This window comes from Salmo trutta, chromosome 7 (genome assembly GCF_901001165.1).
Source record: "Salmo trutta chromosome 7, fSalTru1.1, whole genome shotgun sequence".
Lineage (NCBI taxonomy): Eukaryota > Metazoa > Chordata > Actinopteri > Salmoniformes > Salmonidae > Salmo > Salmo trutta.
The window spans coordinates 13,171,310-13,196,051 of NC_042963.1; the positions used below are offsets into that span (position 1 = coordinate 13,171,310).

General features: G+C 44.5%; 1 protein-coding gene across 6 annotated transcripts in view; it reads left to right on the top strand.

The window, feature by feature from the left end:
- Positions 1–24,742, top strand: part of LOC115196961 (SRSF protein kinase 2) — a 62,902-nt gene that overhangs the window by 19,419 nt on the left and 18,741 nt on the right. The window contains exon 1 of one of the 6 annotated variants that reach the window (XM_029758040.1): positions 1,898–2,672. The exons of 4 other annotated variants lie outside the window; for them this stretch is intronic. In XM_029758040.1, coding sequence (XP_029613900.1) covers positions 2,635–2,672 — 38 coding nt within the window. In that variant the 5' untranslated portion in view covers positions 1,898–2,634. Of the gene's footprint in view, positions 1–1,897; positions 2,673–13,585; positions 13,709–24,742 lie in introns of those variants that run through there. One more of the 6 variants, XM_029758036.1, reaches the window with a different exon arrangement.

The window sequence follows — 24,742 nt, forward strand, 5'->3', positions numbered from 1 at the left end:
CAACTGGACCTTTCTTAGACACCATTTTTTTGTCTTTGAGATTTATTGTCAGGGCCCAGGATCTGACAGAATCTGTGCAGAAGATCTAGGTGCTCTTGTAGGCTCTCATTGGTTGGGGACAGAAGCACCAGATCATCAACAAACATTTGACTTCAGATGTGTAGGGTGAGGCCCCGTAGGGTGTAGGGTGAGGCCGACTGTTCTAGTGAAGAGGGTGGGGCTTGAGCTGCATCCCTGTGCCAATTTTACTCTCTGTCTCTCTCTCTGCTTCTCCCCATCTCTCTCTATCCCCATTTCTTTCTTTCTTTCTCCCTCTTCTCCTCTTTCTTTCTTTCTTTCTTTCTTTCTCCCTCTTCTCCTCTTTCTTTCTTTCTTTCTTTCTTTCTCTCTCTTCTTCTCTTTCTCCCTCTCTCTCCTCAGTACCACCAGGCAGTGAGAGAAGTAGGCCGTTTAAAGATAGCTCCCGGCAGCCTCAATACTGGCTCCCAAAATACCACTGCTAGTGAGACTGATGTCCTCTCAGCTCCCCCTCTCTTATAGCCAAGAGACTGGTCCTCATCCTTATTTCTCTCATCCTTCTTTTTCTCATCCCCGCTTTTGCCACAGCTCCACCTAGAGATTCAGTCCCTCTGAAAGATATGCAGAAAGGACATCCTGGATCTGTGTGCGTGTGTGCGTGTGCCTGTGTGTGTGCGCGTGCACATACTTTACTACTTTAGGGTAAGTCTTCAGTGGGAATGTGTTTACGTGACTGATGTGTGAGGAGGCAGTCTTTAAAATGGCCGACAGGTCTTTAAGTCTCAGTTCTTAGCCTCTGTGAAATTATGACATCAGGATCGTTTAGTGGGGAGGGGGGTCCCAGGCTCTACTAGCAATACAGTGCAATGCTCAGCTATCAGGGTGCATGGTGACCTAGACTAGTGGTACCCCCCCTGTGGTCCCACAGCCACAGAGAATGAGGACAATTGGACGGGTCACTCTCTTGTGTACTCCTTGTGATTTAGACTGTGCTGTGTTATACATGTGTTGTATTCTGTTTGCCGATTTATGGAGAGATGTGTGTGATTCTTATCTGAGCTTGTTTAATCCCACACTCACAGAGCCCCCCAGATATGGATCACATGTGTATTTTCCCATGAAGTCGTCCGACCACCACAGAACGCTATCCTAGCTCCTGTGGTAATGCTAAAAACTAGACCCTGTCTCCCAGGGCTAATATACACTGGAACGCCTATGTCCTTTCTCTGCAGCAATGGCTCTGCCTGACCCAAATGTTTTCGTAAAGCTTGAATACATTGGGCATGGAATGCATTCAGCAGCATGAGTGCGTGCCGTGGGTGTGCGTTTGTACAGACAGTACAGACTCGTACCCGCGCAATTCCATTCCAAACGGAGGTTGATTAGTCAGTAACAACAACCTCAGAATGCCCACCACACACACACACACACACTGATATTTAGGTCAAATTGAGGAAAGGGAGAGAAAGAGAGAGATGGGGGAGGACAGTAGAGAGAGCCCCCCCATCATGACACACCCTCTGGCTACCTCTCTATGTGTTGTTCAGTCATGGAGAAAGGGTCCCATCTGCTGGAGAGAGTGGAGGGAATGTAGAAAGAAAAGAGAACACAAGCACACATTACAACCGTACAGGCAGGAAAGACAGTGCTGGAAATGAATTGAAAGAAAAAGAGAGAAACGAGGACGGGGGAGAAGAGAAGGATGGAAGACAGAGAGGGGGGAGTCAGATCTGTGCGGCGTTGCCCCGAGATACAGGATGTCGTAATAAGGCAGGGGGGATGGAGGGAGGTAAGGAGGGAGGGCCGGACCACACTGGGAGAGGGGGAGGAGAGATGGCCTCAAGGAGAAGTGGTTTCGTTTTCCGGTTGGTCCCAGCCCTCCCAACCCCCTCTCTCTGTGAGGCAGTGGTTTGTTCCAGCTCGCTCTGGGCTCTGTTGTTGTGCAGAGCTGCAGAAGGCCTGCTAGAGCCAGCTACTGCTGTTACAGAGAGAGAGACAGAGAGACAGAGTGAGAGACACACAGAGAGAGAGAGAGACACAGAGAGAGAGAGAGACGCACAGAGAGAGAGAGAGACACAAAGAGAGACAGAGAGAGAGAGAGAGAGACAGAGACAAGGAGGAGGAGAGAGACAGACACACCGGATTGAGACTGGGAGCTTGTGTGTTCATTTCATCACCCATTTAAGAACCAACCAAGGAAGACAGAGGACGGCAGGAAGGAGATTGAAAAAACGGCAGCCTCTGAAAAAGCGAAAGTGAGCGGTAAAGGGAGGGAGGAAGGAAGCGGGGTCTGAGAAGGGGTGTCTGACATCGCTCGTCTCACTTGACAGGCAGCAAGATTTCTGCTTAGCCAGCCCACATCTGCTTTTTTTTCTTCTCCTCTTTCTTGGAGCGTTGTCCTCCATCCTTTCTTCTCCTCTGAGCAAGAGGGAAAGAGAGAGAGAGAGAGAGAGGAGGAGGAGGAGGAGGGGAGGCAAGGCAGCCCCCCCCCTTACACAGACACACGGCACAGAACGAAAGGAGAGAGGACGAAGCAGAGGAAACAGAGAGCCCGTTTTGTCGTTCCTTGCCGTCTCTGTCGTCCCTCGGCGAGCGAGCAGCTAACAGGCACCGCTCATGTCCGTGAACTCTGAGAAATCCTCGTCCCCCGAAAGGTAACATGTCTCAACGCCTTCCCCACCCCCCACCCTCCCTCCGTCTGTCTGCCTGTCTGTCTGCCTGCCTGTCTCCCGTCTCTCCGTCTGTCTGCCTGTCTGTCTGTCTCTCTGTCTGTCTGTCTCTATGCCATGCATTCTGTCTGGCCGACTGTCATTCCGTCTTCTCCTCCTCCAGAATCAACCCATATCCTCCCCCTCTTCCCCTTCCCTCCCACCCTCCTTTCCTCTCCCTCTCTATCCTTCAGTCTCCTCATCCATCCGTCTATCTGTCCAACCCGAGCCGGTTGTCGTCCACCGTTGTTTGTAGAGGGCGCAGTGTGCTGACACACAGAGAGGAGGAAAAAAGCGCAGTGGTCCACAGCTGCATGCTGCTGTAGCTTTTCACACAGCCAGTCGGACGACTCCAGCCACCCTGTCAAATTCTGTCTGTCTGTCTGTCTGTCTGTCTGTCTGTCTGTCTGTCTGTCTGTCTGGCTGGCTGGCTGGCTGGCTGGCTGGCTGGCTGGCTGGCTGGCTGGCGCTGGCTGCTCCACAGCAGAGTACCTGTCAGGATGTCAACAATAGCACAGCCACCAGCCCATCTCAGCAGGACAAAACAATCGGACGTCAGTCACCCAGCAGCACACCTCAAAACACGTAGAGAGAGAGAGAGACAAACATCCAAAAACAATTGCAGTTCGCCTGACGACCAGAGAGTTTGTAATGTTGTAAAAACGATTGCGTACTATATATTTTAGCATAACAACACAATCTCACTGCACAACAATCACACAACCATGACATAAACAGGTAGGCTACAACAAACCAATAGACTATAACACAAAGTTGAAACCAACATCACAAGCAAATAACAGATATCCCAACACAACAGAGCAACTGCAAATCACATCAAATGAAACCAACACATCACAACATTAAACCAACACATCACAACATTAAACCAACACATCACAACATTAAACCAACACATCACAACATTAAACCAACACATTGCAACGCAACATCACAAACCAACATCAAACCAAGATGTCAAATCAACACATTACAACATTACAAACCATCATCAAACTAGCCAAAACAACATGATACTACACATCCCATCCTAAGCATGCTGAAATGGGTCTAGTTCTGGACTAAAACACAGGAAGGAAGATATGTCCAGAACACAACATTATATAAATCTAGAATATGGGTGTGGTGAGGGGTGAGCCATGAGGTGAGGCCAGGCGTCTGACTCAGTCATCACTGATGCCATGCCAAGTGTGAACGGGCAGAGCCGACATGGCCCGGCCGGCAAGAGGCCTCTGCAGCGCCATTCCTCAGACTGGCACACACACACACACACACATTCTCATCTGCTGTGGAGTGGGCACGCGGACAGACGAGTGAATGGGCACAGATATAGAGGATTTGGTCATTTGGCAGTGAATGGGGGTTGTGTTGGCATAGAGAGAGAAGTAAGACTCTAGCTGGACATAGAGAAAGAGTAGATAGGAGTGATAGTGCATTGTACAGACATCGTCATAAAAAACACTTGAAGACTATAGAATGGAAACATACGGCTATTGATAGACAGACAGACCCTGGTAGAGTGAAGAGGATGTCTGGTCACACAAGCACACACACACAGAATACCTCTAGACCCTGGAGGGGCAAAATGACTTGTCTGGTAATCCTGGATAGACAGGATAGACAATATATTATGGCTGGATGGCCTGGGATATCATTAATACATGCATGTCTAATAGGACCAGGATGATACCAGTATCGCAATATTTGTTAGTATCATGGCAAGGAAACTAAATATGAAGCGTATATAACTTCTTTAGGAAAACAGCCCTAATGTTGGAAACAAACACCAATATGTTGTTATCCAGAGTCTCATTTGTTTATTTTCATTTGTTTATTTTCCAAGCTATAGGACACACTATGTTTACCTACAGTTTTTAAAGGACCAAAGAGTTTGTTCGGCTTCGTGTTTGAATTTTTGCCGTGGAAGAAATATTGCGATACTGGTATTTTCACAGCCCTAATGTCTAATACCTCTATTAGACATCTGCACTATGAATACATCACAGCTAATGAGCAAGTGAGTGGGATTGTATCTGGACATCAGAGGATGATGATGATCATGTGAACATCAAGGATTAGCTGGAAATCCAGGTTGTCATGAATATGTTATTATGGTTTCATGTGAGAAGTATCAATGCTAACATATTAGTAGTATCAATACCAACACATAGGAGTAGTATCAATGCCAACACATAGGAGTAGTATCAATGCCAACACATAGGAGTAGTATCAATGCCAACACATAGGAGTAGTATCAATGCCAACACATAGGAGTAGTATCAATGCCAACACATAGGAGTAGTATCAATGCCAACATATTAGTAGTATCAATACCAACACATGTGAGTAGTATCAATACCAACACATGTGAGTAGTATCAATACCAACACATGTGAGTAGTATCAATACCAACACATAGGAGTAGTATCAATACCAACATATGAGTAGTATCAATACCAACACATAGGAGTAGTATCAATACCAAAATATATGAGTAGTATCAATACCAAAATATATGAGTAGTATCAATGCCAAAATATATGAGTAGTATCAATGCCAAAATATATGAGTAGTATCAATACCAAAATATGAGTAGTATCAATACCAACACATAGGAGTAGTATCAATACCAACACATAGGAGTAGTATCAATGCCAACGCATATGAGTAGTATCAATGCCAATTCATGGGAGTAGTATCAATGCCAACGCATAGGAGTAGTATCAATGCCAACGCATAGGAGTAGTATCAATGCCAACGCATGGGAGTAGTATCAATGCCAACACATGGGAGTAGTAGCAATGCCAACACATAGGAGTAGTATCAATACCAACACATAGGAGTAGTATCAATACCAACACATATGAGTTGTATCAATGCCAACATATGAGTAGTATCAATACCAACACATGGGAGTAGTATCAATACCAACACATAGGAGTAGTATCAATACAAACACATAGGACAATAACAACATATATGAGTTGTATCAATGCCAACATATGAGTAGTATCAATACCAACATATATGAATAGCCTATATTCAAGCATATCAGGGCTGATATACAGTATGAGAAGGCATACAGAATGTTTTGGCCGATGTCATAAGAAAGCCCTCAATGCCTGTGGTTTAGGCCCATCAGTATCGGTGGGATATATGAGTAGTGGCATTTAATACGAGTTGATATATGAAAAGGCCTATATTATGCCTAATTGCTTTATCAGAGACATACAATGCAGAATGAGTATCTATGCTAATATACTTGTCACATACAATTTACAAGTGTATTAAGGCTAAAATGTGAGAAGGTTTGTATTGGCTAATGTATTTGCATAAGAGGGGAGATTATTTAAAGTGCATCAGCAATAGGCCTATTCATTATTCGGCTGTGTTCTATTTCATCTCACCTGAGAGCAAGTGGAAATGCTTTATCTTGATATCTATGTCAAATCACTATATCGCTGTGTTTGGGGTATCAGTGCTGTATTTTTACAGTACCATCTGGACCCGAGGCACCGCACACACAGGTACACACATGTATGTACACGTGCACACACGCTCGCACACTCGCTCAGTTTGGTTGAGCTGAAAGGTGTTAGCCAGTAATGAGTTGAGCTGACTTGCTGAGACGCCAGCAACGCTAGCAGCCTATCTTCTTCTGTTTGAATCAGGATGGGGGGATAGATAGAGGGGGGGTAGAGGGAGGGGGAATAGATAGAGGGGGGGGTAGAGGGAGGGGGGATAGATAGAGGGGGGGTAGAGGGAGGGATGGAAGAAGTGGGGCAGGAGGAAAGCTGCGAGCGTAACGATGCTCTGTCTCTGACGCGTTTCGTTTTAAGCAGCAGGCAGATTTTTACGAGGACTGTTGTGTAAGATTGCACTCGAGGCATGGCGGGTGGGAGGTTGATGTTGCAATCAACTGATTCTGGATCAGATCGTTTCTTTCATCCCTACTGGTTATGATTAGTGCGGTGAACAGATAATCTGACATTAGATCTGTGGTTAGGGGGAACTACTACTGTACCTGGAGCCATGATGGATGCAGCTGGGAAGGGAGGGATTGGGGGAGGTCGGGGGAGGGGTGTGTGTTTTGACATCTGAGAGTATCAGAATGTGGTAGTGCTGTTTGGTTGCAGTCTTTGTTGTATACAATGGTGTTGTTTTAGTTCACACCTGAGCTGGGGTGTTGGCTGGTATGCTGTTCTACATGGATGGGGGTCAGGTGTTTGTCTGGACTGCAGTGCTTGGTTTGCTCTGTGCTTGTTTGTCATCCGGAGAGAAGAAGGGGTGGCAAGAGAAATTAAGGGAAGGAGACAGAGAGAGGGAGAGAAAGCGAAAGAGACAGAGAAGTGGAAAGGGAGATACAGCCGAGATCTGTCTGCCGTTAGTGCCGCGGGTAACCTCATGGTGAGGTGCTGCTGGAGACTGACACACCTGCAGCCTCTGTGAATGGTTGTGTCAGACCCTTTGCTATGAGACTTGAAATTGAGCTCTGGTGCATCCTGTTTCCATTGATCATTCTTGAGATGTTTCTACAACTTGATTCGAGTCCACCTGTGGTAAATTCAATTGATTGGACATGATTTGGAAAGGCACACACCTGTCTATAGAAGGCCCAACAGTTGACAGTGCATGTCAGAGCAAAAATAAAACTCTGAGACAGGATTGTGTTGAGGCACCGATCTGGGGAAAGGTACCAAAACATGTCTGCAGCATTGAACATAGTGGCCTCCATCATTCTTAAATGGAAGAAGTTTGGAACCACCAAGACTCTTCCTAGAGCTGGCCGCCCGGCCAAACTAAGAAATCGGGGGAGAATGGCCTGGTCAGGGAGGTGACCAAGAACCCAATGGTCACTCTGAAAGAGCTTTAGAGTTCCTCTTTGGAGGAAGGAACAGAAGGAACTCTTTGGAACAGAAGGACAACCATCTCTGCAGCACTCTACCAATCAGGCCTTTATGCTAGAGTGGCCAGACAGAAGCCACTCCTCAGTAAAAGGCACATGACAGCCCGCTTGGAGTTCGCCAAAATGGCAACTAAAGGACTATCAGACCATGAGAAACAATGTTCTTTGGTCTGATGAAACCAAGATTGAACTCTTTGGCCTGAATGCCAAGTGTCAGAAGGAACCTAGCACCATCCCTATGGTTAAGCATGGTGGTGGAAGCATCATGCTGTGAAGATGTTTTTCAGCAGCAGGGACTGGGAGACTAGTCAGGATCGAGGGAAAGCTGAACGGAGCCAAGTACAGAGAGATTCTTGATGAAAACCTGCTCCAGAGTGCTCAGGACCTCAGACTGGGGTGAAGGTTCACCTTCCAACAGGACAACAAAGCACAAAGCCAAGACAATGCAGGAATGGCTTCGGGACTAGTCTCTGAATGTCCTTGAGTGACCCAGCCAGAGCCCGGACTTGAACCCGATCCAACATCTCTGGAGAGACCTGAAAATAGCTCTGCAGCGACGCTCCCCATCCCACCTGACAGAGCTTGAGAGGATCTGCAGAGAAGAATGGGAGAAACTCCCCAAATACAGGTGTGCCAAGCTTGTAGCGTCATACCCAAGACGTTTCGAGGCTTTAATCGCTGCCAAAGGTGCATCAACAAAGTACTGAGTAAAGGGTCTGAATACTTATGTAAATGTGATATTCCAGTTTTTTTATTTTAATAAAATTGCTAAAATTTCTAAAAACCTAATTTTACATTTGTCATTATGGGGTATTGTGTGTAGATGAGGGGAAAAGTAAACATTTAATTGCCCCAGCGTCCGGGTTTGTCGGGGTAGGCCGTCATTGTAAATAAGAATTTGTTCTTAACTGACTTGCCTAGTTAAATAAAGGTTAAATAACAAATTCAACATTTTTTAGAATAAAGCTGTAACGTAACAAAATGTGGAAAAAGTCAAGGGGTCTGAATACTTTCCGAATGCACTGTACCTCTCCGTGTGTCACGTTATCGAGCAGTGGGACCTTGATTTTAACGAGTGTGTGTTTTGCAGCATGAGGGTGTAACCTCTGCCTCTGCATATATGTATATGAATGATGTTTACAACCATATGAATGAGACTGGTAGCTCTCTTTTCTACTGTGTGTCTATGCTATGAGATTGTGGTGTGTGTGTGTGTGTGTGTGTGTGTGTGTGTGTAATGTGTGGGTTTCTTTTCTATGAGATGTGTGTATTTCTGCGAGATCTCTCTCTCTCTCTGTGTGTGTGTGTGTGTGTGTGTGTGTGTGTGTTTGCGTGTGCGTGTTTGAGTGTGCGTGCGCCCGCGCGCCATGGTCCTCAGGTAAGATCGGATGACTCTGTTTTTACTGTGATTACTGGAGCTGCCACTCTGAGACGGAGAGAGAACGGAGGAGGAGAGGTAGAAAGGGAGGAGGAGAATTAAGCGTTCGGATAGAGAGAAGGATGAGAAACAGAGGGAGATGGAGGAGAGATAGAAAGGGAGGAGGAGAATTAAGCGTTTGGATAGAGAGAAGGATGAGAAACAGAGGGAGGAGAGATAGAAAGGCACCACACAAAGAGACCCCCAGTGAAGGACAGATCGGTGTCACCTCCTCCCACCTTCACACGCAGGGTCTGTTTGAATGAACAGACAGTGAATTGATTTGATGGAACCGGGTCAACAAAAAAACACAGACCTAGGCCACGTCCCATTGGTGCTAGCTCGCGAGCCTCCTTTCCCCAATCGCCACTGATCTGACACAAGTCGATAGCCAGTGAAGGTCAGACACAGACAGAGACAGAAACGGAGACAAAGGGCACGTCCCAAGAATCTCAAACAGCCTTCTTCCCTCCTCTCACATCCCACTCAACCACTAATCTAAAAGTGAAAGGAGACAAGGAAAGGCTGCCCTAGTAGAGAGTTGGACCACAGCCAGCCAGTCGAGAAAGCAGAGTCAGGCCAGCAGCAGTTACATCTGGAGCAGCCATGATCCCTCCCAGACAGACAGTCCATTCAATTTCCCCTTCATCTTCTGCGTGCAGTGTGACCCACATCACATCACTGCACCCAGGCTGGCTGCATCATAGATAACCGCAATAGCATAGCAGCTAATGAAGCGTGATATAGTGCTAGAGACTTGCCACGGCGCACGCCGGCCCCCATTAGCCAAGATGCCTTTCTTTCTCTCGCTCTCTGTGTCTGCAGCATGCCTCTCTTGGTTTCCCTCTCTTCTCTTTGTGTCTGGCCAGTCGCCATCTCTCTGTTTCCATTCTCTTCATTTCTCTTGTGTTTCCATTTCCCTCTCTAGCTAGCTTTATGTCCCAATATCTTTCTTTATATTCAATTTCTCTCTCTTTTCTCTCGTTCTCTGTCCCGTTCTCTCTCTGTGTCAGAAGGGTCAGTGGCAGACCAGACATGGCCCAACTGGCCTCTGTCTGTGGAAACAGGAGTGACAGTTCTTGTCTGTCAGCTAGTGCCATTCTGTTTCCTCAAAGGGCTCGGTGAATTAGAATTACAATTGGATTTTTAATTGAATCAAACAGGGCCTTGAGCAGAATGAACAAGACACACCACACGACACCCCCGATGCGTGGTCATGTGATTCCTCTGTAGTCACCTGATCTACAGGATGAGTCAGAATCCATCTGGTTCAGGTGTCACACGCAGGTCGCTAGGGTTCAAGGGAGTCCAGGGTTAAAGGTTATGGTTGAGGGACAGAAGGGTTCTTCCATAGCCAGTCTGTTTGTGCTATCATGCTATCAAGTTCATTTTAAGGGCTTTATTGGCATGGGACACATGTTAACATTGCCAAAGCAAGTGAAATAGATAATAAACAAAAGCGAAATAAACAATAAAAATGTACTTCTTATCTCACTGACAGTATGAGGCTATAGGCCTAGGTCTTCCATACACTGAATAATCAACTGTTTAATCACCTATAGATGTTTTCTCAATGCCTTATGTTTCCATGTCATGGTCATATCATGAAGGATTACATCCACAAATATTGTAGAAGCCAAAATATATTTTGGCATCTGTCTTGAGAAACAGCAATTTACTATCATTATAGCGGTCTGCTATTGTGATCATCCAGACTTTTCCCCCTTCCCTCTTCTTCTGCTGCACTTTAATAAACTGGCTTGTGTGTGTGTGTGTGTGTGTGTGTTTAGGTCTGATAGCACACTGTGTCCCTGTTTACTCAATATGTTTACATGCAGCATGCAACGGTTTCCTCTCGGACCAACCATTTACCCTCTCTCTCTCTCTCTCTCTCTCTCTCTCTCGCTCATTCTCCACCTGTCCTTCTTTAGTTTCCCCGTCTTCTTTTCTCTCTGTCATCCGGTGTTTGTTTCCAACTGAGTGGGTTTCTGTTACTTCCAGTGGAACCTGATCTGGTCCAGTAACCCCAGTCAGACAGTCAGTCCTAATGACAGGCTGGTTTGGAGGAAGAGGACCGTCACGACTTGACTAGCTGACTCACTGACTGAAACCTGTATGTCTGGTCGTTACAGTATATGCAACTGCGGTGTCATTTTCAATATATACAGAAATATTATTATTAGGAGTATCACATCTAACGATCAGACAGAATATTACTGATAGGTATGGTTGGTAACATACTGTACTTTGTACCTCCAAGCTAACCTACCATTGTAAATTAACTTTGCAGAGAAAGGGAAATGGAGGGGGAGAGGGACGGAACCATCCAGAGAGTGACTCAGGAAATGTTGATTTAGGAGGAGAGGAGGAATGTGGCACAATGATCGCCTTGGAACAGAGATGTCCTGATGGAGGGCTTAACAGAGAGATGGAGAGAGAGACAGATAGTGGAACAGAGAGAGATAGACAGATAGTTACCAAGCCCTGCAATTACCAATCCCTGCAATGCCAAGAGCTGAGCAAAGAAAAGAGTCCCCTCATCCAGCTGGCCCTGGGGCTGAGTTCACAAACCTGTTCTACTAACACACTGAAGTCTCAGGACCAGAACATCCAATCAATCAGAATAAACCAAATTACAACACAGTCTAAACAAAACTACATTGCTTATTGGGAAACATAAGCACAAAGCAAAATGCAGTGGTGTCTGGCCCTAAATCGACAGTACACCGCAGCTAACTATTTGACCATAGTTACTGATCAAAACCTTGACAAAGTACAGGCTCAGTGAGCACAGCCTTGCCATTGAGAAGGGTAGATACAGGAAAACCTGGCTCCCTGTAGAGGAAAGGCTGTGCAACCACTGCACCACAGCAGAACCCGAGACAGAGCTGCATTCCTGACTAAATTGTTTTATATTATTTTAATCAGAGAGTGTCATGTCCCCAAATTGGAAACCCTTATTTAAGGTTTCAAAGACCTCTCTGATGAGGATAGGCTACCCGTCCTGTTGGGGGAGGACGCAGAGAGCTGTGGGATGGCAGCGCACTACATTGCTGCCTGCCATAAGATGAGGGACAGTGTCTGACAGACCAATCAACCTGCCCTCTATACTGTTATTGTTCAATGGTTATTTTGACCGTTGGTTATTGTTGTTACTGTTGTCCCATTGACAATTTTGATGATTATTATTTTAATATTGTAAATATCCAAAGTAAGCTTTGGCAAATATAGCGAGAGAGAGATTGTGGAACAGAGAGAGAGAAAGAGACAGATAGTGGAGAGAGAGGGACATCATACGAGAGAGATGAAGAGAGATAGACAGAGGGACACAGAGAGGGAGGGAGGGCCCTCTGAAGATTAGCAGTGTAGGGGTAAACTCTGGGTCACCAGAGGCTTAATCTCTGCTAATATAGCTGCTGAATTAAAGCACTGGAATGGTAATGGTCTGTTTGTTTGTTTACATTGGCTTGCGGGTCTTTGATTGTCTGCCTGTGTGCATGTGAGTGCTTTTGTGTGTGTGTGTGTGTGTGTGTGTGTGTGTGTGTGTGTGTGTGTGTGTGTGTGTGTGTGTGTGTGTGTGTGTTGTACCGTCCAAGGTGGCGTGGCTGTAAGTGCCCAGCATGACGGCCTACTATAAATCTCTTAGTTCCTGCTGCCCCCTGGCACACACACACACACACACATACTCCCCACCCTGCCAGAGCCACAGCCCCAGAGCCCCACAGGCTGGCCAGACACACACAGAGTAGATACAGAGCCCCTACATGGTGGAACAACTGGCCTAGACCATTCATCTCTACTCCTACCCTTCAGTCTTACTCATATCCATCTAAGATAGCCAGTTCATTTCATAGGTAATGCATGGGGGAAGACAGCGATGATACCTTGCCTGGGTACCTGACTATTTCGGCAATCAACAAGGCAGTAGTTGATTGCTTATGCAAGACAGGTAAGTTGGCTGAAGCAGAAACGGCAATATGACCCTGCCTTAATGTCCTGTGTCTGTGTGGAGTGAGGACGTTATACCATCATGGCCACCTAATCATCCCCAGCTTGTAACTATTCCCCTAGTCGTTGCTGTCAATGAGAATGTCAACTTACCTGAGAAAATAAGGGTAAAAAATAAATAATTTAAAAAAGGACGTTATTGTCCTTGGTAGTTTATGTGTGGACATCATCGCGTGTAGTGTGTGTTTGCATAATTTGTGTTTGTGTGTACCTCAGTCCGTGTTGTGTTTGTGTAGTGTGAATCTGAGTGTGGGTTTAGTTGTGTGTTGGTGGTGTGTCTCTGTCTGTGTGTGCCTCTGTGCGTGCATTCGCATGTGTGTGGGTGTGCGCGTGTGTGTGACTACGTGAGGTCCAATGCATTGGTAGGCAGGGCCATTAGCAGCTAGGTGAGAGAGCACCATGTGACTGGCCTTGGAATTCTGGGCCTGGCCCTCTCTGCTTGGCCAGCACAGTGTGTGTCACACACACATCGTCTTCTCCTCAGCTCGACCACATCTGAGAGGACTGCCCCGTCTGACGGTCCGTGTGTGTCCATCCATCCTTCTCTATGGATCGTAGTCCGTCTAGGCCCAAGTCTTGGGGCCTGGCTATGAGCGTGCTGAGGCTACGACACAGAGCCTTCAAGAACAGGTAGATGAAGAGGGAGGGAGGGACGAGATTAGATGATTGGTATGTCTCAGTCAGCCCTCTCTCCCACAGTCTGAGTTTTCATCTAATATCCGGATATTCGAAATACATGTGTTGTTTTTAGTATTATTCTTTTTTTTTTACTTACATTTTTAACATGAGCACTGCTTCGCGAGGGAGAGAGGCTGGCACTCTTACTGCTGCAGCTGTGGAGGGGGCGGTGTGTGAGATGGGAGCGAGCCGAGCAGACAAAGGGAGAGAGAGATGGAGTAATGTCAGCCAAGGCAGCTCGGCTACAGTCAAGACGAGCTAACTTGTAGCAGTCCCAATGTTATTTATAATCCCATATAACAGTGCCTGTATTAACTGGAGTAGCCTAGAGAAGCTAGCCAGCTATAGCTAGCTAGGCTAATTGAGGCCAAATGCTGCCCTTTTTCCCCAGCCCCATTCCAATAAATCAACAGCCTAGCTATTGCTTGCTCATTGTAGCCTACTCCTTCTCAGTTTGATAACTTTTAATTTTCTGAGGCCTCCCAAGTGGCGCAGTGGTCTAAGGCTTAAGCTGCTTAAGAAAAAAAGGAAGTTCATAAGATAATTTGTAAGTGCAATTCCTCAACAATTTCTTAAGATTTAATGATTTTCTTACAAACTCCTCAAATATCTTCTTATGTATCTTCTTAAGATGTTTGTTGCTAGGCAACCGATTTAGCTAGCTAGCAATGGCAGTCATGTTTGCAAGTTTCCAACTGAGATTACTGTTCTAAAACATGTTCTTGGGTTTAAATAATCCATACTGAAACTTTCAGATGAAGTTTGTGTAAATTAAACATGTTCAATTGCTTTCATGAGTTTTTCTCTCACTGCCCTGAGATTAAGACAAAGGTTTAGCTATCTTGGAATTCAAGAACATTTCCAAGAACCTTATTTTCAAGAATCTAATTACTTCTTAACTTTTTGCTTAAGGAGAAACATAAGAAATAGTGCAAGAGAATTTCCACTAACCTTTTTGAGGAATAGCAACTTTCCTTAACTTTCTTCTTAAGTCTATAGTTAAGGAAAAAATGGCAGTTAAGAAGAAATGTCTTCTTAAGAAGGTTTTGTGAATCTGGCCCCAGGCTCTGTCGCAGCCGGCCAATGAGACCAATGCGTCGTCCGGGTTAGGGGAGGGTTTGGCCAGCAGGGATGTCCTTGTTCTATTACGCTCTAGCGACTCCTGTGGTGGGCCGGGCGTATGCACGCCGACACGGTCTGGCTTGGTTGGGTCGTGTTTCGGAGGACACATGGCTCTTGACCTTCGCCTCTCCCGACTCTGTATGGAGTTGCAGTGATGGGACAAGACTGGGGAGAAAAGGGGGTAAAAGTGAAAAACATATACTTTACATTTTGGGATTTTAGTCCATCTTGCATTGCATTATTGAAAGCTCACTCAACTTGCTACACAAGCTATCGGTTGGATACTGGTCTTTTTATGTGGCACATGTCATAAAAACAAAATTGAAAAGTTTGTTGTTTTATTAAATTAATCATTTTAAATGTCATGGTATATCCTTGTAGTATGTAACAGTGTCACATGGATATTTTAATACAATTTAGAAAAAGCCTTTTCAGTGTTAAAATATGTCAACAAAGAAATCTCACTAAAATGAATACTCACACAAGTATTCGAATACTAACATCCGTTCGAATATTCAAATAACCTTGCATATCCCTAGAGGGTATTGTAGGCATTGTGTGTGTGCGTACGTGCGTCCCACTGTGCGTGCCTGCACTTGTTTGTGGAGGATGCTGAGCAACCGTGTGACAATCCAAATGAAAAAACACTTTCACAACGGAATAACATCTAAAGAACGTTGTATTTAGATATCAGGGGGTGATGTTGCCTCAACATTTTTACTATGACGTCTTGAAAACGTTCAGCCTAAAACCTCACGCAACACTTCAACAACATTCATTGGTCAGATGTTTACCTTTTGTACAACCATAATGCAGACTGTAAACACCTAGGGGAGGTCATTGTGTTGTGTATAGAATTCAGATGCATTAAGAGCAGCCCAGGTTGTGTTTCTATACAGTGTGTTTCTCTTGCAGAGCTAGCATGTAACAGTCTTCCTCCTCTTATCAGCTTGGGAGTAATTTACCTCCATAATGGCCATGGCTCCCTTTGACATCACTGGATGAATATGGATGTGAATACACTGTTTGAGTGGTTGAGTGATACAGTACTTAGTGGTATTCTGTAGCTAGATATGTATTGTTTGAGTGATACAGTACTTAGTGGTATTCTGTAGCTAGATATGTATTGTTTGAGTGGTTGAGTGATACAGTACTTAGTGGTATTCTGTAGCTAGATATGTATTGTTTGAGTGGTTGAGTGATACAGTACTTAGTGGTATTCTGTAGCTATATATGTACTGTTTGAGTGGTTGAGTGATACAGTATTTAGTGGTATTCTGTAGCTTTATATGTACTGTTTGAGTGGTTGAGTGATACAGTACTTAGTGGTATTCTGTAGCTAGATATATACTGTTTGGGGATGTGTCTTGATATGTGCAAGATGCAGCTATTATACTGCAACTCTTCAGGGTTGTTTGTGGTCACATCACAGCCAAGGTGAATGGCGGGTTCAGCAATGCATACACACACGCACATTAACATGTAAGTACAAATTCACACACACAATCTCTGTAGTAAACATCACAGACACACAAAAGCATCTTGGCTCTTGTGTCAGTAGAGGAGAGTCAGGCCTCTGACCTAACTGCACACCCAGCATAAACACAATGTGCCTCGCGGCCTCAAGGCTCGGTGTGTGTGATGTGTTTGCACGTTTGTTTGCGAGTGTGTATGTGGCAGTGTGTAGCTACCTGTGTCTGTGTGTGTGAGCTGTGACATGGTCCAGTGACATTGGAACAGGCTGTGACGTCAGTGAGAAGTAGCACGCCAGCTAGCAAGCCATTTTTCACAATGCAAATGTTATTCAAAAGTCAAGCGCTTCTAGGAAGCAAAACTCCCATCCAGTAGTGGATGGGTGGGTGACTGTGCCATGGAGTGACAGTGCCAGTGTGTATGGGGTCTTGTGTACATGCTTACTGGTGTGTTTCTGTATTAACGTGTGTGGGTAGCTGGGTGCCTTTGCATTTTATACAGTTTGCACGCTTTTTAGTCTGCTTTGTATGGGTTTTGTGTGTGTTTGGGTGCATGTTTTTGTGTTTGCTTGCTTTCGTGTATGTTGTTGTGTGTAGTAGTGTGTAGGTCAGTGTAGTGCAGCATGTAGTACAGTATCCATTTGCTTCCCATGGGAAAATAGACTAACAGTCAAATCAGCATCTATTGACTGTTATAAACAGGGTGGTTCAAGCCCTGAATGCTGATTGGCTGACAGCCATGGTATATCAGACCGTATACCATAGATATGACAAAACATTTATTTTTACTGCTCTAATTATGTTGGTAACCAGTTTATAATAGCAATAAGGCACCTCGGGGGTTTGTGTTTTTTTTGTCCGATATACCACACTGCTAAGGGCTGTGTCCAGGCATTGTGTCGTTCCTAAGAACAGCCCTTAGCTGTGGTATATTGGCCATATACCAGACCTACTTGGGCCTTATTTATTAATTGTACTACAGCTAGGTTTAATCCTGAATGCTGATTGGTTAAAACTGCATTCCAGTCGGTGTCTATTCCACAAGTTACCACCGGCTAAATCTATGACGTTAAAATGCCTATTTACTCTGTTCCATCTCACTGTGCAATCCACTGTCTCATCAGCCCAGCCAGGCAATTTATAATCTTGACCTCCACTATAAAAAGCATCTAGACATTATCTCACATTTCTTTTTAGACTAACATTTAGTTTTCAACAGCTGAGATTTGTATAAACCTTGCTGTCTGTCTCTCTCTGACATTTGCAACATTGTTTCAATATTCAAATTCGATCTCCAGATGTTCCATAGTAATGAACGCGTCGGGAGTCGGGACGAGACAGACAAGCAGGCAGCTTTTCACAGTCTGTTGAAATCATGAATCAGCATAATTTTTATGGATATATACAAAGAACTACTAAAATAAAACATATAAAACTAAATGAATTGCAGCTAGTTTGCAGTCTTTCCAGCTTTAGTTTGAAGTGATTGTGGTAGCTGTGTTGTTGGCTAGCTCCTCTGAACAAGTGTCTTGACGAGAGAGCATATTTTCCATGCCAGGAGAAATTCCGCATCATTAGCTCATTGTTATGGATGTATCCAAATAAATGTCACTAGAAAACAGCTTAAACAAATGCAAATGTAGCTACTTTGCTGTTATTCTGGCTGCACTGTTTGATGTGACTGTAAGTTAGCCGTAGTTGGCTAGCTAGCAAGCAAGGGATAAGAACGTTGCCAGCCAATGGAACATTTAGAACGAATGACTGGGTCGTGTCCATAGATACAAAACAAAAAGACTGAACAACTGGCAACCGAGCCAATAGAACAAACGACCAGTCGTCTTGGGTAGCAACCCTAGATTTGTGTCGGGACTATATCTCGTGGAAGGATGAAGTAGTATTAATAATCACTACTCTGGACGGTTCTGACTTAGAATATGTGGACAACTACAAATACCTAGGTCTCTGGTTAGACTGTAAACTCTTCTTCCAGACTAACGGCTTCCTATTTCGCAACAAAGCATCCTTCACTCATGCTGCCAAACATACCCCTGTAAAACTGACCATCCTACCGATCCTCGACTTCAGAGATGTCATTTATAAAATAGCCTCCAACACTCTACTCAACAAATTGGATACAGTCTATCACAGTTCCATCCGTTTTGTCACCAAAGCCCCATATACTACCCACCATTGCGACCTGTACGCTCTCGTTGGCTGGCCCTCGCTTCATACTCGTCACCAAACCCACTGGCTCCAGGTCATCTACAAGTCTCTGCTAGGTAAAGCCCCACCTTATCTCAGCTCACTGGTCACCATAGCAGCACCCACCTGTAGCACGCGCTCCAGCAGATATATCTCACTAGTCACCCCCAAAGCTAATTTCTCCTTTGGCCGCCTTTCCTTCCAGTTCTCTGCTGCCAATAACTGGAACGAACTGCAAAAATCACTGAAGCTGGAGACTCATATCTCCCTCAACTAGCTTTAAGCACCAGCTGTCAGAGCAGCTCACAGATCACTGCACCTGTACATAACCCATCTGTAAACAGCCCATCCAACTACCACATCCCCATACTGTATTTATTTATTTATTTATTTATCTTGCTCCTTTGCACCCCAGTATCTCTACTTGCACATTCATCTTCTGCACATCAATCACTCCAGTGTTTAATTGGTATATTGTAATTACTTCGCCACCATGGCCTATTTATTGCCTTACCTCCCTTATTTGACCTCATTTGCACACACTGAATATAGAGTTTTTCTACTGTATTATTGACTGTATGTTTGTTTATTCCATGTGTAACTCTGTGTTGTTGTATGTGTCGAACTGCTTTGATTTATTCTTAGCCAGGTCGCAGTTGTAAATGAGAACTTGTTCTCAACTAGCCTACCTGGTTAAATAAAGGTGAAATAAAAAATAAATTAATCAATTAATCAAAATAACATTTTTAATGAAAATATGCCAATTATTATTTGAATATGTTGGTAACCCGTTGTATAAAAGTGATAATGCCCTCGAAGCCGGTGAAAACCTGCAGCACGGTTACTGACCAAGACCAGACGGACCGCATACACTATACTGGTTTTAAAGTCTCTGCACTGGCTGCCTGGGAGTTTTAGAATTCAATTGAAGATTCCTTCTATTGGTTTTTAAAACAATCCACAATTGTACATCCACTACATGTCAGACATGCTTTTTAGTTATGTTCCCAGTAGGTCCCTCAGGTCCTCTGGCACTGGTCTTTTAACTATCCCAAAGCCTAGGACCAAGAGGCATGGTGAGGGAGCCTTTAGTTACTATGCCCCCAGCCTCTGGAATAGCCTGCCAGAGAACCTGAGGGGGGCCGAAACTGTGGACATATTTAAAAGAGATCTTAAAACTCATCTTTTTATCTTTGATTTTCCTTAGGGTTTTTATTTTATTTCAGTTTTTATTGTTATTCTTTTGTTTTGTTTTGTTTATCCTCATGTTTGTTGTGTAGTAAATATTTGTTTTTATTTTCATTGTTTTTTTATTTGTTTTTTTTCCTTCATCAGTGTCTGAAATGTTCTATATAAATAAAGCTTTATTTGATTTGATGATACCCTCTGTAGCGCCTTGCGGTCCGATGCCAAGCAGTTGCCATACCAAGTGCAGCCAGTCAAGATGCTCTCAATGGTGCAGCTGAATAACTTTTTGAGGATCTGAGGGCCCATGCCAAATCTTTTCAGCCTCCTGAGCGGGAAGAGGCGTTGTCGTGCCCTCTTCACGACTGTGTTGTAGTGTTTGGACCATTATAGATCCTTAGTGATGTGGACACTGAGGAATGTGAATGTGGATGGGGGTGTGCTCGGCCCTCCGGTTCTTGTAGTCTACGATCAGCTCCTTTGTCTTGATGACGTTGAGGTAGAGGTTGTTGTCCTGGCACCACACTGCCAGGTCTCTGACCTCCTCCCTATAGCCTGTCTCATCGTTGTCGGTGATCAGGCCTACCACCGTTGTGTCGACGGCAATCTTAATGATGGTGTTGGAGTCATGCAGTCGTGGGTGAACAGGGAGTACAGAAGGGGACAAAGCACACACACCTGAGAGGCTCCCGTGTTTAGGGTCAGCATGGCAGACGTGTTGTTACCTACCCTCACCACCTGGGGCCGGCCCGTCTCGTCAGGAAGTCCTGGATCCAGTTGAGGGAGGTGTTCAGTCCCAGGGTCCTTAGCTTATTGATGAGCTTGGAGGGCACTATGGTGTGGAACGCTGAGCTGTAGTCAATGAACAGCATTCTGACATAGGTTTTCCTCTTGTCCAGATGGGAAAGGGCAGTGTGGAGTGCGATAGAGATTACGTCCTCTGTGGATCTATTGGGACGGTATGCGAATTGGAGTGGGTCCAGGGTGTCTGGGATGATGTTGTTGATGTGAGCCATGACCAGCCTTTCAAAGCATTTCATGGCTACAGATGTGAGATGTTACCATGGCATTCTTGGGCACAAGGATTATGGTGGTCTGCTTGAAACATGTAAGTATTACAGTCTGGGTCAATTGCCAGCTCGTCAGCGCATTCTCTGAGTATGCATCTTGGTAATCTGTCTGGCCCTGCGTCCTTGTGTTTAAAGATCTTGCTCACGTTGGCTTCGAAGAGCGTGATCACACAGTTGTCCGGAACAGCTGGTGCTCTCATGCATGGTTCAGTGTTGAATTAAACAGAGGTTACTGTAATAGCGAGGTTGGTGTGTTTAGTTGGTTAGTGGAACTGCAGTATAATGATTTTGCGCAGTATATGTTACAGCGCATATGCCGGGCTGATTTTTTCTTAATGTATTGTACACATAGAGAACCAAAATGGTAAGCTAGGTGTGTGGACAGTAATGTATTGCACTACAGAGCTGTAATTGCCAATATACGGTAATGGTTTGTACAGATACCTGTAGACTCAGATCCATAATCGTGTGGTAGGTGAGTGGTAATGCACAGATTCATCATTGCGGGTATGGATAGTGTGGGGGCAGTGCTGCGTGACGTCAGGCAGGCTGTAGACTGAAATAGCAGTGAGATCTCACTTCCCTGTCATGTGCAGAGCAGCAGACATACCGGAGGAGAGGAGCAAATGAGTCAGCTTGCCTGACCTGCTGAAGGAAGAGACTGATATGGATGAAGAGGGAGAGAGAGAGAGAGAGAGAGAGAGAGAGAGAGAGGGGGGGGGATGATGATGAATCAGTGAAAGAGAGAGTGGTAGCCTATTACCAGGGGGATGAGATGATGTTTTGGTTCTGACTGAGAAAGGCTGGTGCTCACTGTTTAGTCATTGAAGCCTCGCTGAGTGGACAGTCGAGTTGCTAAGTAATGGCTGTTGCCTAGGTGATAATGCACCTCATTTATCAATGACTCACCGCAATGACAGCCAGCTGAATTAAAAAAGTCTTCATTCAGCTACAGTAGCCTATGTCTGTCTTACTTAATAGTACTCAGTTTTTCTCAATTTATCACTGAGGTGACGCAAACATTCCATAACTGATCCATCACTAAGTTGACTGACAGGCATCAAAGTGTAACCCATAGAGATCCTATAATTGACGGAGTAATAGGATCGGTGTTACCGATAGAATCCATATTCCTTATTTCTATGGTATTCCCTACTAGATGACAACAGTGTGTTCAGTAACCACTAGGTCTATGTTTCCCAGGTGAAGTGGTTTAACCCTAGGTGACCTCTGCCTGGAGGTACCAGGATGTTCAGAGTCAGACATGATGATGATAGCAGGCCTAATCAATAGGTTACCTAGGTGACAGTGGAGTTCCATCGCTATTAAATGTGTTTCCTTGGTGACAGTCATGCTCAGTATTCAGTATGTTACTTTGGTGTTAAGTAATCAATATGTGAGGATGTTTTTTAAGGATAGATGTTACTGAGTGAACAGGGGTATACTGTGGTTGTTGTATCTGAAATGAACTCAATGTTAGGAAGGTGTTCATAATGTTTGGTATACTCAGTGTATTTGGAAGGAACTCATGGTGTATACAGTATAACCATATGTCCATAGAACTGCATCGGTTTTCAAAGACACAGAATTAGGGATTTGGAGCTGACAGACAAAGACGGCAGCTTCTTCGCTTTTCTCATGTCTTTCTCCCCAATTTAGCAGGGAAATGAATGATTAACCATGTTGAATCATTTTCCTGAATTAGAACAGAGGCCTTGGGGATAGGAGGGGTATCACTGTGCTCTGTTCTGAAACACTGTGAAATGATTTACCTAAACTACCGGTACATTCAGTGTGCCTTTCTTCTACCTTTATTTCATTTATCTTCCCTAGGATACTGTGTTCTCTCTCTCTTTTTTGTCTTTTCTACTCTCTCCAACCTCCATGTCTCTCAGCTACTATTCCTTTCACAATTTTATTTTTTATTTAACCCTCAATTTAAGAGCTAAGTCGACTGAGAACACATTCTCATTTGCAGCAACGACCTGGGGAATAGTTACAGGGGAGAGGAGGGGGGATGAATGAGCCAATTGGAAGCTGGGGATGATTAGGCGGCCATGATGGTATGAGGGCCAGATTGGGAATTTCATATAAGTGAACATACTATATTTTCTCTAAAGATCAAAACATGTTTTTACATGTGAATTTGTGAGATGGTTACCTCCCCATAATCAAGACATGCTTTGATAGGGATGGGCTTTGGAAATGCACTGCAGGGACTCTAAATGCCTTTGCAGGGTGGGACAGTGGAAGTGTGTGTGTGTGTGTGTGTGTGTGTGTGTGTGTGTGTGTGTGTGTGTGTGTGTGTGTGTGTGTGTGTGTGTGTGTTTTCGTGGAGAGTTAGAGAGAACAGGCTCTTCAGTTCTGTGTGTTTGTCTTTATTCGTGGTGTGCCGTTCGCGAACGATTCATGATTTTTGAACAACTCTTTTTACTGACTCGAGAGTCATGATTCGTTTTTCTGATGGACCCATTCATTTTAGTCGTTTGTTTGACCTGCTGACTGGCCGTAATGAATTCCACAGCAGGATTTAGCTCATCCGGCTCAGTGGCTCCGGAGACGTGCTCTGATCACAAAAATAGATCATGAGCATAGGGAAGAGAAGAAAAAATACATGTTTAGAACTGATAATTGATTGAATGATGCAAGAATGAATGCAATGAATTGATTATTCAACATTATCGGTGGACACCTTTTGTAGAACCAAAACAAAACGCACGCCTCTGCTAAATACTTGAGAGCTAATCGTTTGGGGGGCAGCTGCAGTTCGCAAACGATATTGTGCTCATCTCCCTTCGCGGCAGTCAAGCAGAGAGCATTCCGCCAAGAGTCGCTCACAATCTAGTTCAGTTGTGGCTGCAATTAGGCTAGACCTCGTTTCAAAGCTAGCAATAAATCATCTGATTTATATCCCTAGCCATCACAAATGTACATTGTTTGAAGTACACTTTTATAAGTCTCAGTAACAAATGGCAATGACAATAAGCCCCTTATGGTGAACGAGATGTAGAGTCATAATCCTTTCTAGTTTTTAGTTTTTAGTTCGCCAGTAGGGGGTGGTGCATGCTCTGGGCGTTACTGAATCCAATTAACAAAAGGAGCCGAAAGATAAGTTGTTTTGACTGAACGAGTTGAAAAGATCTGAGTCTGTAAAAAAAGTCGAACTTCCCATGACTAGCCTTTATGATGAGTGAGTTGAGCTCTGGGCATGTCCACACACACAAAAAGGTGTTTCAGGGTGGAAAATGCTTCCCACTCTAATTTACCATGTCTGAGAGAGAGTCCTGTCTGGACCCGCTCAACACACACACACACACACACACACACACACACACACACACACACACACACAGGACATTCCACAGAGCACCGGGCAGGTCTCTTGCACCCACGCTACCCTGAGGTGGGACAGTGCTTACACACACATCTCTGTTCCCATGTACAGTGCATTCAGAAAGTATTCAGACCCCTTGACTTTTCCACATTTTGTTACGTTACAGCCATATTCTAAAATGTATGAAATTATTTTTTCCCCCTCTTCCCTGTGGCTCAGTTGGTAGAGCATGGTTTTTGCAACGCCAGCATGGTGTGTGCAACGCCAGGGTTGTGGGTTCGATTCCCACGGGGGGCCAGTACAAAAAACAAATGCATGAAATGAAATGTATGCATTCACTACTGTAAGTCGCTCTGGATAAGAGTGTCTGCTAAATGACTAAAAATGTAAAAAATCAATCCACACACAATACCTCATCATGACAAAGCAAAAACAGGTTTAGAAATGTTTTGCAAATGTAAAGAAAAAAAACTGATATCACATTTATCACATTTTTACAAATGTGTATATATATATAAAAAAAACTGAAATATGACATTTACATAAGTATTCAGACCCTTTACTCAGTACTTTGTTGAAGCACCTTTGGCAGCGATTACAG